At 46.4% G+C, this 14750-nt stretch overlaps 1 protein-coding gene across 2 annotated transcripts; it reads right to left on the reverse strand.

Moving 5' to 3' along the window:
• Positions 1–881: 881 nt before the first annotated feature.
• On the reverse strand, positions 882–13006 carry LOC103529116 (cAMP-dependent protein kinase type I-alpha regulatory subunit). 2 transcript variants are annotated; one of them, XM_030461844.1, is made up of 12 exons: positions 12905–13006; positions 11277–11342; positions 10199–10377; positions 6679–6846; positions 5957–6048; positions 5791–5852; positions 5209–5255; positions 4467–4625; positions 3849–3909; positions 3499–3620; positions 2876–2957; positions 882–1173 (listed from the first exon to the last, which is right to left on the reverse strand). In XM_030461844.1, the coding sequence occupies exons 3-12, from the start codon at positions 10373–10375 to the stop codon at positions 1001–1003; spliced, it is 1143 nt and encodes a 380-aa protein (XP_030317704.1). In that variant the 5' UTR covers positions 10376–10377; positions 11277–11342; positions 12905–13006; the 3' UTR covers positions 882–1000. The 2 variants fall into 2 exon arrangements, with proteins under 2 accessions (XP_030317704.1, XP_030317705.1); XM_030461845.1 differs by lacking the exon at positions 11277–11342.
• Between the last annotated feature and the right edge of the window lie 1744 nt (positions 13007–14750).

Consider the following 14750-nt stretch of genomic DNA (forward strand, 5'->3'; position numbering starts at 1 on the left):
AAAGGTTCACCTGAAGTAATGATCATTTAAAGTCAGCTGAGGATTTACATAAGGGAGCAAGAATCACAGGGAAAATAACTATTTCTGGTTTCTGCACCAATCTAAATACCTGAACATTCCTAAGAGCTGGACAGCTGCACCATTCTTACACCAATCTAGGTGCTAGAGACCAAAGGTAGGCATTTACTGTAACATTTGGTTCTTGCCACTTTGAACAGGAAGAGTTTTTAAATGGCATCTCTATTGTGGAAGAAAGAACATGGAGAAAAAAAATAATCAGTTGTGGCAAGTCAGCAAATTTCAGTAATAAATTCAGTAGTTCACCAGAACTATGAACCTTGAAAGCTTTGATTTACACTTGACAAAACATTAACTAAGCAATCTTGAAACCAGCAGACACAGGAACATTTACACTGCTAAAGTCCAGCTGTGGCTTCCTAGCAGCTGATGCCTCACGATTGAACCCAGGATTACAGTACCCAGAAAATTAAAGAAAGAAAACCCCAACCCCCAGGAAACTCAATTACAAGGGCAGTTCTCATTTGAGAAGAAATACAGCAGATGATGACCACAGCCTTAAAATTTGTCCAACAACTAGAGAAACACCTTTCAAAAAAAAAAACCAAAACTAAAACCCAACCCAATTTCCTCCCCCATTTCTGTCACCTCCCTCCTGCATGCAATTAGCATGGGTGCCAGGAGCTCTCTCCCTTGCTGAAGCAAGGCTGCATTGCCTCCAGTTGGCCACTGCTGCACAGAGAGAAGCTGTAACAGCAAACATCTCCATAGAGCATTTTTCTATTGATTTAATGGGGCAGAGAGCACAGAACTAATATGCTCTAAATTAAAAAAAAAACAGTGCTGTGATAAGCAATTTTTTTCTTTGTGTTTTTTTTTTAAACAGACAGGAAGCTGCAAATGCCAGTGGTAATGTGGCTCTGCACAAGGGTAATGAAGCAGTCTGCACTGGTGAAGCATGTTTAGGAGAGGGCAGGAGGTTTCAGACAGACAGTGATACAAAACTGTTGTACTGCTGAATGTTGCGCTTGAGAATATCCGAGCAGGGACCCAGGACGCGTTCAAAGCGGGGCCGGTCCAGCTTCACACACTTCAAGAGGCCACGAGCAACAACTGTGGCAGCACGAGGACGGTTCATCAGCAGAGCAATTTCACCTAGGGCAACAGGAAAAGAGGAACAGTGTTAAAAAAACAAAACAAAACAAAAACGGGTGCAAAATCGCTGAAGAAATCAGAAGGGCCACGCCGGGACAGCGGTGGAGTCGCCATCCCTGGAGGTGTTTGGACATGGTCCTTAAGGCCATGGTTTGGTTGTTGGATTATGGTGTTGGTCAAAGGGTGATCTTGGAGGTGTCTTCCAACCTAAATACTCTGTGAAATGACCCTGTTGTATTTCAAGCTGCTGCAGGAATGGAGAAGAAGTTAAGTCAGGTTTTAACGCTGAGCGGAACAAGTATCTATGTGGTTCCATTAGAAGCAACTACAAATGCCACTTAAAGAACTTTTATTTGGTTAAAAACTGTCTATAATTGAGTCCCTCTGAAGGCCTGAGAAAAGCTCAGCATTGGTTCTGTTTGAGAAAAGATCACATTTCAACTTACCATGTCATTTTCCTAGCCAACAAGTAGTTACCTGCTTCATGTGCGAGATGTGCTTCTGTGCAATGCTGCTGTTTCTAGGAAAGTGAGGACCAGGAGATGATGGGATTGAAATAAAACACATTAAAGCTTAAGGCAGAAGCCTTTGACCCACAGCCAACCAGAATCAAGAATCTGACTTTGCCATGGGGGTGTGGAAGACCTTGAAGTCCCATTTCATGAGTTATGCATAAAGATGCCAGAAGCTTTGTTTCAAATACCCATTACACTTGCTAAACAACATAATTGAAAGTAAAATTCTCAGTAAGTCCCTCTTTCTATCAACAGCTACCCCAATATTCCTAGCAGCATGCATGAAAGAAATCACAGCAGCTTTGGGGGCTGTTTTTGAAGCAGTTGTGCTGGTTATCTCCATGTTCAGGACTGAGGAAAGAACTCAGTGCTCCTCAGAGAATAAATTTATCCACATTATCAGAAGGGGCATTGAAAAGGAATGAGAAAAACTTTTCCTCTGTGCCCAGTTATAACTGTTGAACTCACTAGCCTCCAAAACACAGGGTTGGAAAAGAGTAAGTAGGTTCTAAGGGAGAGTTAAACCCCTGGGGGTCTGGAGCACCTCAACACAATGGTAGAGAAAACATTAAATTTAGGATTAGGAATCTCAAGGGAAATATTAAAAAAGACTGCCAGCAGAGGTGAGCTTTTTCAAGCCAAAGAAACTTATGCACAATGATAACTTGTAGCTTCAACAGAAGGAGAAAAGACCCTGATTTGCACTTGGGTTTTCAGCTGTTATAAAGGCAAAACTTGGCTGGCCTCTGCACAGTGACAGCAGAGAGAGAGCCAAGAGGTGCAGAACAGGAAATTCCTGTCAGGCATAAAGAAAAAAATCCTTCACAACAAGGCTGGTTTCACAGTGAAAGAAACTGCCCAGAGAGAGAAAGAGAGGTTGTGGGATCTCCAGCCACAAAGACACAGCCCTAAGCAAGATGCAACAATTTCACAGTTAGCTCTGTGTTGAAGTTGAAGGGTCTGACCAAATCTCCACCAAAACCCCTTCTAAATTAAAGTACCATGGAACAATCACATTTCTGTCACACACACACACACATCCCCTGAATGTCAAGTGACTGATACTCACCTGACACTGAGGGAAACCACAAGAGTCAGCCAAAACAGTTATTAAGCACATCTATCCCATCACTATCACCCCCACAGCACAGATAAAGTATAATCACAGTTGTCACTCCATAACTCACCAAAATAATCAGAAGGTGCCAATCTGCCCACTTCAACAAATTCCTCATTTTCTGACCGACGTTGTAGCACTGCAGCTGTGCCCTTTAAACCAAAATGAAACATTTCCAGCATCACTTGAAGCATTTACTTCCACAAAGGAATCAGCTACTTTGCAGAAAAACTGTTACGATGTCTCAGTCTTTAAAATACACTTCAGGGTCCTTGCATAGTTCACTGGATTGCTCTACAAAGAGTGCTGGCCCTCTCTAAGCATAATGTCCTGGGTATTTATGTATCTGCAGCACTGATTTCTTCCTGGTTTTGCTCACAACACAAAGAATATTACTGTACCACTAATAAAATATGGAAAAAAATCAGACAAGGCAACACTAGAAAGACCTGACTCATTATCTAGAACAGGCCTCTGCTCTTCTGAAAAAGAAGAACTGATTTCAGCTGGAAACTTGTTACAAATGGTACAAGAAAAATAGGAAAAATAGCAAAACTACACACAAGCTTCTGCATGTCCAGCAGTATTGTATTTCCTTAGGAATCCCCTACATCCATACATTTCATTTTTCTCTGTCTATTTAGATTCATTTTTTAAAAAAAAAAGTGCTTGAGCTTTTAATTTTGAACTTACCTCCAAGATAATGAAGAACTCATCTCCTGGCTCTCCCTGGACCACAATCTTTTGTCCATCCTCAAACTGAACTGGTTCCAAGGCATCAGCCACCGTCAGGCGTTCCCATTTGTCCAGAGATTCTGCAGAGTTCACAGCTCATTAACTGGTATTATTAACTGATGATCTTTTCAAGACACAAGCTGTACTTCCTGCTCTGTCTTCTCAACCTATTTCTGGCTACATTTGTGCACCCCAGATCAAGGTTTGAATCAGAAGTTGTTTAGAAGGATGCTGCCACACGAGCCTGTCACCACTATAATGCTGCACTACAATTGATTCCACTTCAGTGCAAAAATCTTCCCACTTACCCAATATAGATACTTTGCTAAGGAATTCCTCATACATCTTTCTCTTTCTCAAAGTACTCCCCTGAAAAGAAAAAACAAACAAACAAGAACAACACAAAGGTTTTATTTATGTTTTACGTGAGGCTTCAAGGAAAAACTTAAGACAAAAACATGTTTAACCAGACATACTGCATCCCACCTCAAAAACCCCAAACCCACAGGATTATGTGTTTGCAAATGTCATTATTTCAGTAATATTTCAGCAGCCTTCATGAAGGACTTAGCATTTATTGCAGCCTTAATGTTTCTTAAATGTATTCTTCATGTTTAACCTCACCAAAATACACAAATATTAGATATATATCAAGCTAACCAGGAGGTATTACATATTTAGACTTGGTTTACATGGCACTGCTATGATTTTAGTCACTAGTGAACCATTCCCCATGGCCTGAGAAACACATGCTGAGTGATCAGCTTCTGAAAACAAAAGCCAGCAGGATTTTGAATAAAGAACTCCAGCAGAGAAAAGGTCAAACGATCAGGGTGAGTTGGATGAACAGCAAAACCAAAAGCAGAACTCCAAGCTAGCACACAGCTGAAGTCCATAAGCCATGTATCAGCTGGGAAAATACTTGCCATCAGGATCCTTCTGTAGCTGTCTCTGTCAATGCCCCACAACTTCACATTCGTCTTTGCCTTGACAGTGGCAGCACGGGGAGTTCCATAGATGAGGGCAAGTTCTCCAAAGCTTCCACCCTCCCCAACACTGGTTGCCCACTCGTTGTTGACATAAACCTGGAAGGCAGTTCAGGGTGGTAAGCCAAGGCCCCTGGTCTCCTAGGAGCTGGCTGAAGACAACCCAAAGCTCCTGCCCCCCATATTTCCTTTATTGTAAAGGGAAATTCTCACTTCTGCACAGATTTGACCATTTCAAGGTTTTATCACCACTTCACAGCCAACCCCAGCCCCTTTCCCTGACAAAGGGACTCTCTCCTACAGGACATGCTAATCTAAGACTCCTGAGACCCTTTGGTAGGATGTAAAACTTCAATAAAAGCCTCTCACAGAGAGGTGGCTATAGATTAGTTGGATGGGAAAATAAAAAGCTTGGTCATGCTCTGAGCCCATCCCACAACTCAGGCAGACTCTGCCCTGCACTTGTAAAGTGCTGGTGTCTGAATCATTCATGTAGAAACTCAACACAACTCATTGTCTGTGCAGCCAGCTCTTAAAGAGGCTCCAAACCAAAATAAACTTCTATCAGTAAGATTATAAGAAAAGCTGCTAAAGGAAGGAGCTGTGCAAGAGACCTACAGAGATCAGACTGTTCTTCTGCTAAGGATGAACATGGCATTAATGAACTACCAAAAATACTTACATCCATTTCTCCTTGATCAACAACATAGAAGTTATCACCTTCATCACCTAAAGAAGAAAAATAAAAAAACAAACACACATTAAGAAGAGAGTAAAGCTTCAGAAGCACTCATGCTTCACAGAACTGGCATCTCTGCCAGCTTTCATCTTATAATCTAATAAGCTTGGCAAGGACACAACCTGCACAGCTTCCAGGGGGAAATGTCACATTTTGCTGATTTCACACCCAGCCCTTTGCAAGAGGACACCTACTGGTGTGAGGGAGAGCAGCAGCGTTTCCAGGGTTACTGAAAACCCCTCCGGGATCCATAAGCTGACAGGAGGAGCTCTACAGAACCACCCAGAGCAATTGCAATCTTTCCACAAGGAAATAGACACAAGGAAACCACATCTCCCTACAACTGCTCCACTCTTCACTTAAGAGCTGTGCTTCAGGTAACATAACAAGCAAGGGGCACTGCACCCAGACTGTGTTTTTACTTAAAAATACATAAATAAATATACAAATAAAGAAAGAAGAGCAGTAGGCCAGATTCTGCTCACCATCTCCAGCTTATTCATCAATGTAAACATTGTCACTTGCCTTGCTGGATGACAGTCTCTCCTGCAATGTATGTGACAGGGAACATTGCATCAAAGATGTCACTGAAAAAAAAAGGACATTAAAATTAGTTAACTGCTTGAACATCTGCCACCTGTGCATGCATTCATGCATCTGAACCTCCAGCCCAACAAAGATTTATTCCTACCTTCTCTCATTATCATCAAGATGGGCAAACAGCACATTCTTCTCAATGGCTTTTGCTAAAGCAGCCATAGTCTTGTAATCTTTTGGAATAACCTGGGATATAATAGGAAAAAAGAAATCATTCATTTCTTCAAGAAAAATTTCTGCATTCATCAAGGTAAAAAAATCACTTAAATCACTGAGGGTTTTTTTTTCCAGCTTATTTCAAGCACTATAGATCTAAAACCAGAGTCAATGTTTGCAGCTGTTTGATGCAGAAGGCAAATGCAATCTTGTATTATTTTATGCAATAATAAAAGTATCATTCCATGCTAAATTTGTAGGTTCTTTTGCAAGAGTCCAAGTCCCTGTTCCATTTGTGTTTTCCAATGAATAACAGCCCATCTGCTCTGCCACTAGGCTAAAGGTAACTCCTTATGTTGCAGCTGTCAAGTAACTGGAAACACTTTGTTTATATATAATATATAAATATAGGTCCACCTAAGTATATTTTACTTCAAAGGGAACAGGTCTAAGCTCTGTTTAGATGGTTTAATTGCATGACAGTTTATTCTACCCTCCAGTTAAACAGCTCCACACAGAGGTTTCCTTTTTACAGTTATCACAGGACTTAGGAGCCTACAGGAACTCGGTGTTACTTCAAACAGGGGGTGGGGAGGTGGCTTTAGATCAACTCTTGGGACTGCAGATGCAATTTTTAGGAGCATTTAAAAGCTGAGGCACCTTTCTAACATAAGATGCAGCATCCTCTTCTGTGTAGACTTCTGCACTGATGGCCCCACGCCTTCTTCTGCCCTTAACCACGGGGTTCATGGGAGGAGGAGGAGAGATTTCATCCTCCCTGGAGTCTGAACGAGACCCAGACAACTTCAACAACTGTTTTGTTTCCTCCTGCACAGGAAGGAAGACATGTTTGTGTCACATAATCCAGGAAAGAAAAAAAAAATAAAAATAAAAATAAAGAAGTCAACCTATGTCATACTCCAATTCGGGCTGCCCAGGCAAAGCAGCTTCCTGGCTACTGTTACCCTGACATTAAGGCAAACAGGAGGCTGCAGCAACCAAGATCAAAGGCTTCCCAAACAGATGGCAGATCTGCTTCTCATTCATGACATTCTCAGCACAATAGTGTTTCTTTTAATAAGTGACACCAAGGGTTTCATAAGTGGAGCTGATCCTCTTTTCCACCAGTGAAGACATCCTGCAAACTCTGCAGCTCCCTCCCTCAGCAGCAAGGTGCTGAGCCTGCTTGGATTTGAAAGCCAGAGGAGCAATTCCTCAGAAATCCAGGTGACAGGAGAAGCTTTTGAAACAAGGTCAAGCCATGGGCCAGCTCAATACCCAAAAACCAACAGTTATTTTAGGAGAAAGCACTAGGAACACTGCTCACAAAAGAGGGGGAGGGAGGATGCTAGAGCTCACCCACGGTTTTTTCCACACACCACAAATTCATCAACTTTGCACAAATGTTCCACCTTTTCCTTCTTTTCTTCAATGATTTGTGCTGTGGTGCAGTGATATTGTAGCAGGCTAGTGTACTGACAACCAAATGTCATTAACCTAACACACAGCAATCTGATTCTTTACCACAAGATTCACCTGAATCAATTAAAATCCAATTAAAAAAACAAACAAACAAACAGCCAACCTTGGAGCCAGAGCATTTGCACCATAACTTTGCCAGCACAAAAAAAAACCCAGGAGTTTGGGGACATGCTTTAAAAGAACAAGGAGTCATCTGTTCTCCAGGAGCTCCCAGAGCTGGGTTTGTCCCTGTGTCCTTGACCAAACCATGGCCTCTCCTGGTTTGGCTGCCACGCTCCGGAGGTGCACGGGGGCCACGTGTAACACCAGCACTTGGAGGAAAAGAGACATCAGATCACCGGGACACTGAGCTCACATCTGACACCTCTCAGCCAGCCAAAGAGCAAGCCCTGACCCAGAGAGTGATATTTCACTTCCTGCTCTCTGCCCATTGATAAAATAGTGCTACGTTGCCAAGTGGCAGGGGGTGAGGGGTGTTTCAAACTCTGTTTCTAACCTCTGGTTTTAGGGAGAGGAGGCTCAGCTGGGATGTTGGGAAAAACAGCTTGAGCTGCAGTGAGGGTTGGGCTTAAACTCCCTCTCCACAAAGTGAATTGGGCTTAAACTCCCTCTCCACAAAGTGAATTGGGTTTAAAATCCCTCTCCACAAAGTGAATTGGGTTTAAACTCCCTCTCCACAAAGTGGGCAATGTCCCCAAGCACAGAAACATTTTGGTTGGATACAGAACATTAAAGAAAAACTGGATAATTTTTCTCTCAGTGAACACTGCTTTTTTTTTTTTCCAGCATCAGATAAAATATAAAATATTGAGATTTGTGACTCTCAGAAACACTTCAGCATTTAGCTAGGGAGCTGTGCATCAAAGCACTGCTCAATGAGGCAAAGGCTCACTACCACTACCATAATCTTTAAAAAGTTTAATACTAAAGGATCTATTTATCACATCCAAGTGTTTATGCTCCTCTCCCAGCTAATGAAGCAATTATAATCATAATTCAAAGAGTTTTCAGTGTCTGTAACCACTAACTGTCTATTTATTTCTCCTGAAACATAAGTAGCTATGAGTCCACTTAAATTATTACAGGTAAAAAATGTTAAAGCTATGAGATCTGTAACTATCAACTACAGAAGACCCCCACAGTTTTTAGAATCATGTTTTACACTGTGCAGTCTGGCATCTGGTAATTGTCATTACACCAGAAACAGCCTCAACTTCTCCTGGATAATTAGTATGGAATTTATACCAGCTCTCCACAAATTAAAAAAAAAATAAATAAATACAAATGCAAAACACTCAGAAGCTAAAGAAGCAGTGCTGAAAGTTCCTTCCTAACTACATTTTGCAAAAGGAACACCCCAGAAAATAGGAAAATATTCAGGGATGTGTTTGTGGTGGGGAAGAAGGACAGTAACTTGATGTCAATCCTGTTTCAGAGTTCCAGGTTTTAATATAGCAAAGTATGCCCAGAACTGTATTACACCCAGCATTTCAAACTTGCCCTTAGTCCAGAGGACAGCCAGCCCCAATATTCAGGATTCATCTGGCAGGCTGTAATAATGAGCTCTACATTAAATTTCCATAGCTGAAACTCCATCACCCAGCCAAGCAGAGCAGTGCAGAAGCTTTTAGCTGTCCCCTGGTCAGGTATTCTCTGTGATGTACTCAAAACAAAAACTAAAAAGCCAAATATTTAACAGAGTTATTGTTCATTCAATAAGCAAAATGTTCCTCAAATACACTGAGTTTTAGCAGGTGAGTTTGCAGCATTTGGTTATTTTCTTGTATTTCCCTTGAACACTTCCACTAAAAGTCAATTCCCACTGTGCACATTCGTGATCTCTCATGTTCATTTCTTTCTTCTTCACAACAGCCACCAGTGACTCGTGAAAACTCAAGGGACAAAACTATATTCCTGCTACATACAAGTACTGAAAGCAGCACCTGCAAACAGCTGCTGTACAAGGTCACAGCTACATTATTTACTGAAGGTGTATTCTGAACCCAGCTGGTGTGTCTGACCTCTCCTCTGCATTAGCTTTCCAAACCTCCCATTTTCTTTCCCTGGGAGCTCAGATATTGCACAAAATGAACACTTCAGAAGAATGTGAAGCCACCATTTCAATACAAGCAGTGAGATGAGAAAATGCTTTCCACTCCCCAGATCCCAGAATGCTTCCAACAACAAAAACACCACCACCAAACTTGAGGAAAAACAAAGCAAAACATCAGCCCCAAACTCCCCAGGGAAGGAAGAGCAGGACTGCTCTCTCCTACAGATCTGGAATGAAAATTCTTCCCTCTGACTCCAGCCAGGTCTGGATAACAACCAGTGACCTCCTGCTCCTCTGCTGAGCCCAAGTTACTGTATACAAGAAACCAAACTCCCATAAAACTGCTGCCTGCCCAAGGTCAAACCAGATGGTTATCATCTAACCACAGCCACATGCAAGCTGTTGAGCAGCTCCTCTGAGCAAGCACCAGATCAGGATTACACCTGAAACCTCCTCATCAGCTTACACTGTGCCCTAAGTGCCCTGTGCAGACAGAGGATTAGCAGGAAAATAGGTTTTTTTTCCCCCAAAAGCACCATTTCAAATGGCCCATGCAAAGAGTGGCCCGAGCTGAAGCTCAGCCTCTAAACCACAAAGAAGTGACATAAATTCAGGTTTCTCCCCCTTCCCACTCTGTGTTTTTACCTTCTCCAGTCTCTCAAAGTATTCCCTGAGGAATCCCATGGGTCTTTCAGGCCTCACTGTGCACAGCTGTACAATGCAATCCTTCAGCAGCTGCTGGATGTTGTGTTTTTGGACATAAAGTTCACATTCCCGAAGGCTCCTCTCCTCCTCACTGCTGCTGCTGCTTGAAGCTGCCATTGCTGGAGAAAAGAGAAAAAGAAAATGAAATAACCTGGGGAAATGCTGCTCTTTGATCCAGTCAAACACATTAGGCTGCCTAAAAAAATAGTTATGTTGCATGGGTACTGATAGCACAGCATAAAACTACCTGCAAGTAACCAAGCTGCACACTGAAAACAACCAAAACCAAACTATCAACTTCTTCAGCACCTGGGAAGAGAGAAAAAAAAATAAATCTGAGTGCTCTGTAGGCAGAAGGGCAAATGGAAAAGTGGTTGAGCTGGAGAAGCTTCACCAAGCCCTGTGAGCAAAGTGAGAGCAGCTTCCACCTCAAGTTTCTCCTGATTAAAATGAGTGCTTCCCAGGACTGGAGGTTCCCAGAGCTGTCATGTGGGTGATGAGCAAGGGAGAGGTGGGTGGGTGCTGGGAATCTGAGAGGGCAGTTTTCAAATTATTAGGAAGTGAAACGTGTCCAGGTGGAAGCCAAAGGCAGCAAGCCAAATGCCAAGGCAGAATCCACCAAGAGAACTCAAGAGAATTAGGAATGTTTCTCCTAAAAAGCTGTTCCCTAGTTTAAATTGGGAAGTATGGACCCAAATATCTCCATGGATACACTGCAACCTCCAAACCTGTCACTAATCAAGAGGTTAACCAGCTCTGTTACAAAGCCAGGGGTTCAGAAAACTTAGAAGATGCAGTGCCAGCTTTCAAATGCTTTTAAAGATGCTCTTGGTGCAGGTTTTTCCTCCTTTTCAGGTTATGGAGCCCTTTAAACCCCACCTTTACATATCCAGACACACAGAAACTCTTCACACAAGTTTGTTTTTTTTTTCCTGTGAAGCAATTTACACCCCAAGAGCTAAAGAGAGAGGCAAAGCATTTCTCAGGGGGATTTCTGAGGAAACACAAAGCCAGTTACCTGCTCCAGGGAGGGGGTGACAACAGCTCCTGAAGGTGCAGGGAGAGCTGGTGATCCCAGGATCAGCTTTTGGGAGGGAAAAGATGGGTTTTGAGCCACAAATAATTCTGAGCAGTGAGAGGGCAGTGTTACACCCTCTTTATTCATCCTACTAATGAATTACTAAGGCAGGAGGTTGAGAAACAAGAGGTCCCAGAGGCAACTGTGACACTGAGCCCCTTGGAATTATGCTGCTGGAGATTAGAGGGGGATGAGAGTTAAAATGAAATGGCCAACACTTCAAACAGGTCCCATTCCTGTCACACTTAATCCCTGGTTAAGTGTGCCCAACCAGATGTACTTTGTGTTGTATAAACACCAAGAAAGGGCTCCAGAGGGGCTGGGAAAGCACCTTAAGGTTCTCCAGTTACTCCTTTTGTTTTGACAGCTCCTCCAGTGAAGGTCAGCCCCAATTAACAGCCCCAAAGGAGCTCAGGGGCTCCCTGACAGCCTCCAAATTGGAAAATCCCTGGAAATAAAAGCACAGCAGGATGGGCAGGGGCTGCTCAGGAGAGCACTGCAGGAACCACAAAAAAATACATATTTTTTTGTTTAAATCATGAAAAATCCGGCATTTTTACGAGGTGGTTTGGGGAGGGGGGTTTTTTGGTGGGGTTTTGGGGTTTTTTTCCTGCTCATGGCAAACCCTTCGCACACTCCTGTGCTCAGAGAACCGACCGGGCCCGTCCCACCCGCCCCGGGGCTGCCCAGCCCGGCCCGGCCCGGCCCAGCCCGCCCCTCACCGCAGGGCCGGGGCTCCCCGGAGGCGGCTCCCACAGGGCCCAGCGGTGAAAATACCGGGGGGGACACGAACCGGGACCGGGGAGGGGACGGACACGAACCGGCACCGGGGGAAGGACACGAACCGGGACCAGGAAGGGGGAGACAAAACTGGGGAAGAGGAGGAAGCAAACCGGGACCAGGGAAACGGGGAACACGAACCGGGACCAGGGGGGGAGAAGGGGACAAAAGCGGGACCGGGACGACACGAACCGGGGCCGGGGGGGGCACGAACCGGGACACGAACCGGGGCCGTGGGGGAGGAGGGGACAAAAGCGGGGCCGGGGGGGCACGAGTCGGGGCCGGGGGGACACGAACCGGGACACGAACCGGGGCCGGGGGGACACGAACCGGGGCCGGGGGGACACGAACCGGGGCCGGGGGGACACGAACCGGGGCCGGGGGGACACGAACCGGGGCCGGGGGGACACGAACCGGGGCCGGGGGGACACGAACCGGGACACGAACCGGGGCCGGGGGGACACGAACCGGGACACGAACCGGGGCCGGGGGGACACGAACCGGGACACGAACCGGGGCTGGGAGGCAACGCCCGCCAACCCCACGCAGCTCGGTCTCTCCCCCCCGAAGCTCAGGGCCGCCGGCTGAGGCAGCAACGGGGACGCTTCCCTTCTTTTCCCTTCCCCCCCCCCCCCCACCTCCGAACAGGCCCGGGAGCTGCGGGCGGCGGCACCGGGGCCGCTCCCTTCACCGGGGCAAGGCCGCAGGCCTTCGGCTCCGTGCCCGTCCCTCCCGGCAGCCCCATCCCCGTCTCCGCACCCCTCCGGGTGTGTCCCCCCGGCCCTCACCTGACGCGGGAGGCTCCGCGGGGCTCTCACCGCCCCCCGCCCGTCCCGGTTCGGCCGCGGCCTCGGCGACAGCAGCGGCGGCGGCTCCCACCGGAAACCAAGGGGCGCAGCCAATCAGCGCCCGCCGTGACGTCAATGCGCCTCGCTCTCACCCGGCCCCGTCGCCTCGGTAACCTTAAAGGGGCAACGCCGGGAGCCGCGGTTCCAATGTGCACAGCGCGGCTTGAAATTGGGGGGGGCGCTGGGCGTTGCCCCTTTAGGAGGAGGGAGGATGGATCGGGGGAGAAAGCTGCTGCGGCGCTATGGGCAGCGGGCAGGGATGAACCGAACCGAACCGAACCGAGCAGCGCCGGGCGGGGCCGGGCCGGGTCGGATGGGGCCGATCCGGGCCGGGTCGGGTGGGGTGGGGCCGGGCCGGGCCGGGTTGGCTTAGAGCCGGTCGATTCCGGTCCGGTCCGGTCCGGCCGAACCCATCCCTCCCTGCAGGCGCTGTCCGGCGCTGGGGTCTGCATCCCCGGAGGGAAGGGAGGTGTTGGAATGGATCCAGAGAATGATGAGAGCTCCGGAACAGCTCTGCTGGGAATGGGAATGGGGAGAGGGAGAGGGAGAAGGATGGGGATGGGGATGAGGATGGGGATGAGGATGGGGAGAGGGTTGGGAATGGGAATAGGAATAGGAATAGGAATAGGAATAGGAATGAGGATGAGGAGAGGGAGAGGGAGAGGGAGAGGGAGAGGGAGAGGGAGAGGGAGAGGGAGAGGGTTGGGAATGGGAATAGGAATAGAAATAGGAATGAGGATGAGGATGGGGAGAGGGATAGCGTTGGGGGTGGAAATGGGGATGTGGATGTGGATGGGAAAGGGGTTGGGGGTGGAAATGGATGGGGATGGGGTTGGGGTTGCTCATCCCATAGGACAGAAGGCTCCAGGGACGTGCCTTCTAGACGTTTTTTGGGGTTTTTTTTGCTTGTTTAAAGAAAAAAAAATCCCATTTAGCAAGCTGCCTGCTCTGGCCACACCACGCTCCTTGTTTGGACCAGTCCCACCGGTGTTGTTTTGGGATAGATCCCATCTGGAAGAAAGATCAGATCCCTCCTAAAACCTGTTCTGCAACGTTCTCTTTGCTAAGAAAATAAATACATTGTTGTGCAGCCTGCTCTGGATGCAGGGATGGAAGGAAGGGAGCAGAGGATGCTGACCCAGGGTCCCTCTTGTTACCTGCATCTTCTCATGAGCCAGCACTGATTTACCTGGAAAATTCATTCAATTCATTCAAACTTCTCACAATCCTCTGTTCCTACAAATCCACGTGTTCATTCTTACACCTCTAAAAACCCCAGAGAAAAGAAAAGAAAACCAAGCCCTGTTCCCTGTGGTCTGGCTTGACTGAAGAGCCAGCCCCTGCTATTAGCTGTCTGATTAAATAATTAAACATTCCTGAGTAAAATCCCTCACCTTCCCATCAGCACAATCCCCACAACTTTCATTTCCAGCAGTTGGAGGCACTGGGGGTTCTCATGAAGCAATCTGATGCCTGGGGCTGCTGAAAAGCAGAATCCAAGCAGGAAAAATCAGCCAGGGAGTCACCACCAGGAAGGGTGAGGAGGGGACTGGGTGTGCACAGAGCTGTTCTTGCAGCTTGTAGTTACATTTATCAAGAGCTCCATAAAATAATTGCTCTCATTCTGTTTCATCTCCTGTCCTGGCAGTCATCTCCTGGCCCTAAAGCACCAGTATATTCTTTTTTTTTTTAGAGAAATCCAGTGAGACTCCAGCTCTGCAGGGATTACAGGGATGGGAAGAGTCTCCTGAGCTTGGTGGTGGAACACTCAGCTTCCCAAACTGGT

This window comes from Calypte anna, chromosome 18 (genome assembly GCF_003957555.1).
Source record: "Calypte anna isolate BGI_N300 chromosome 18, bCalAnn1_v1.p, whole genome shotgun sequence".
Classification (NCBI taxonomy): domain Eukaryota; kingdom Metazoa; phylum Chordata; class Aves; order Apodiformes; family Trochilidae; genus Calypte; species Calypte anna.

Bases quoted from the DNA above. Each gene is read 5' to 3' on its own strand.
- LOC103529116 (XM_030461845.1), bottom strand. From the start codon at position 10,375: ATGGCAGCTTCAAGCAGCAGCAGCAGTGAGGAGGAGAGGAGCCTTCGG. The intron at 3,621-3,848 runs GTAAGTGGGAAG...TGAACTCTGCAG, and splicing joins TAGCAAAGTATCTATATTGG to AATCTCTGGACAAATGGGAA. The intron at 1,174-2,875 runs GTGAGTTATGGA...CTGTTGCCCTAG, and splicing joins GGCACCTTCTGATTATTTTG to GTGAAATTGCTCTGCTGATG.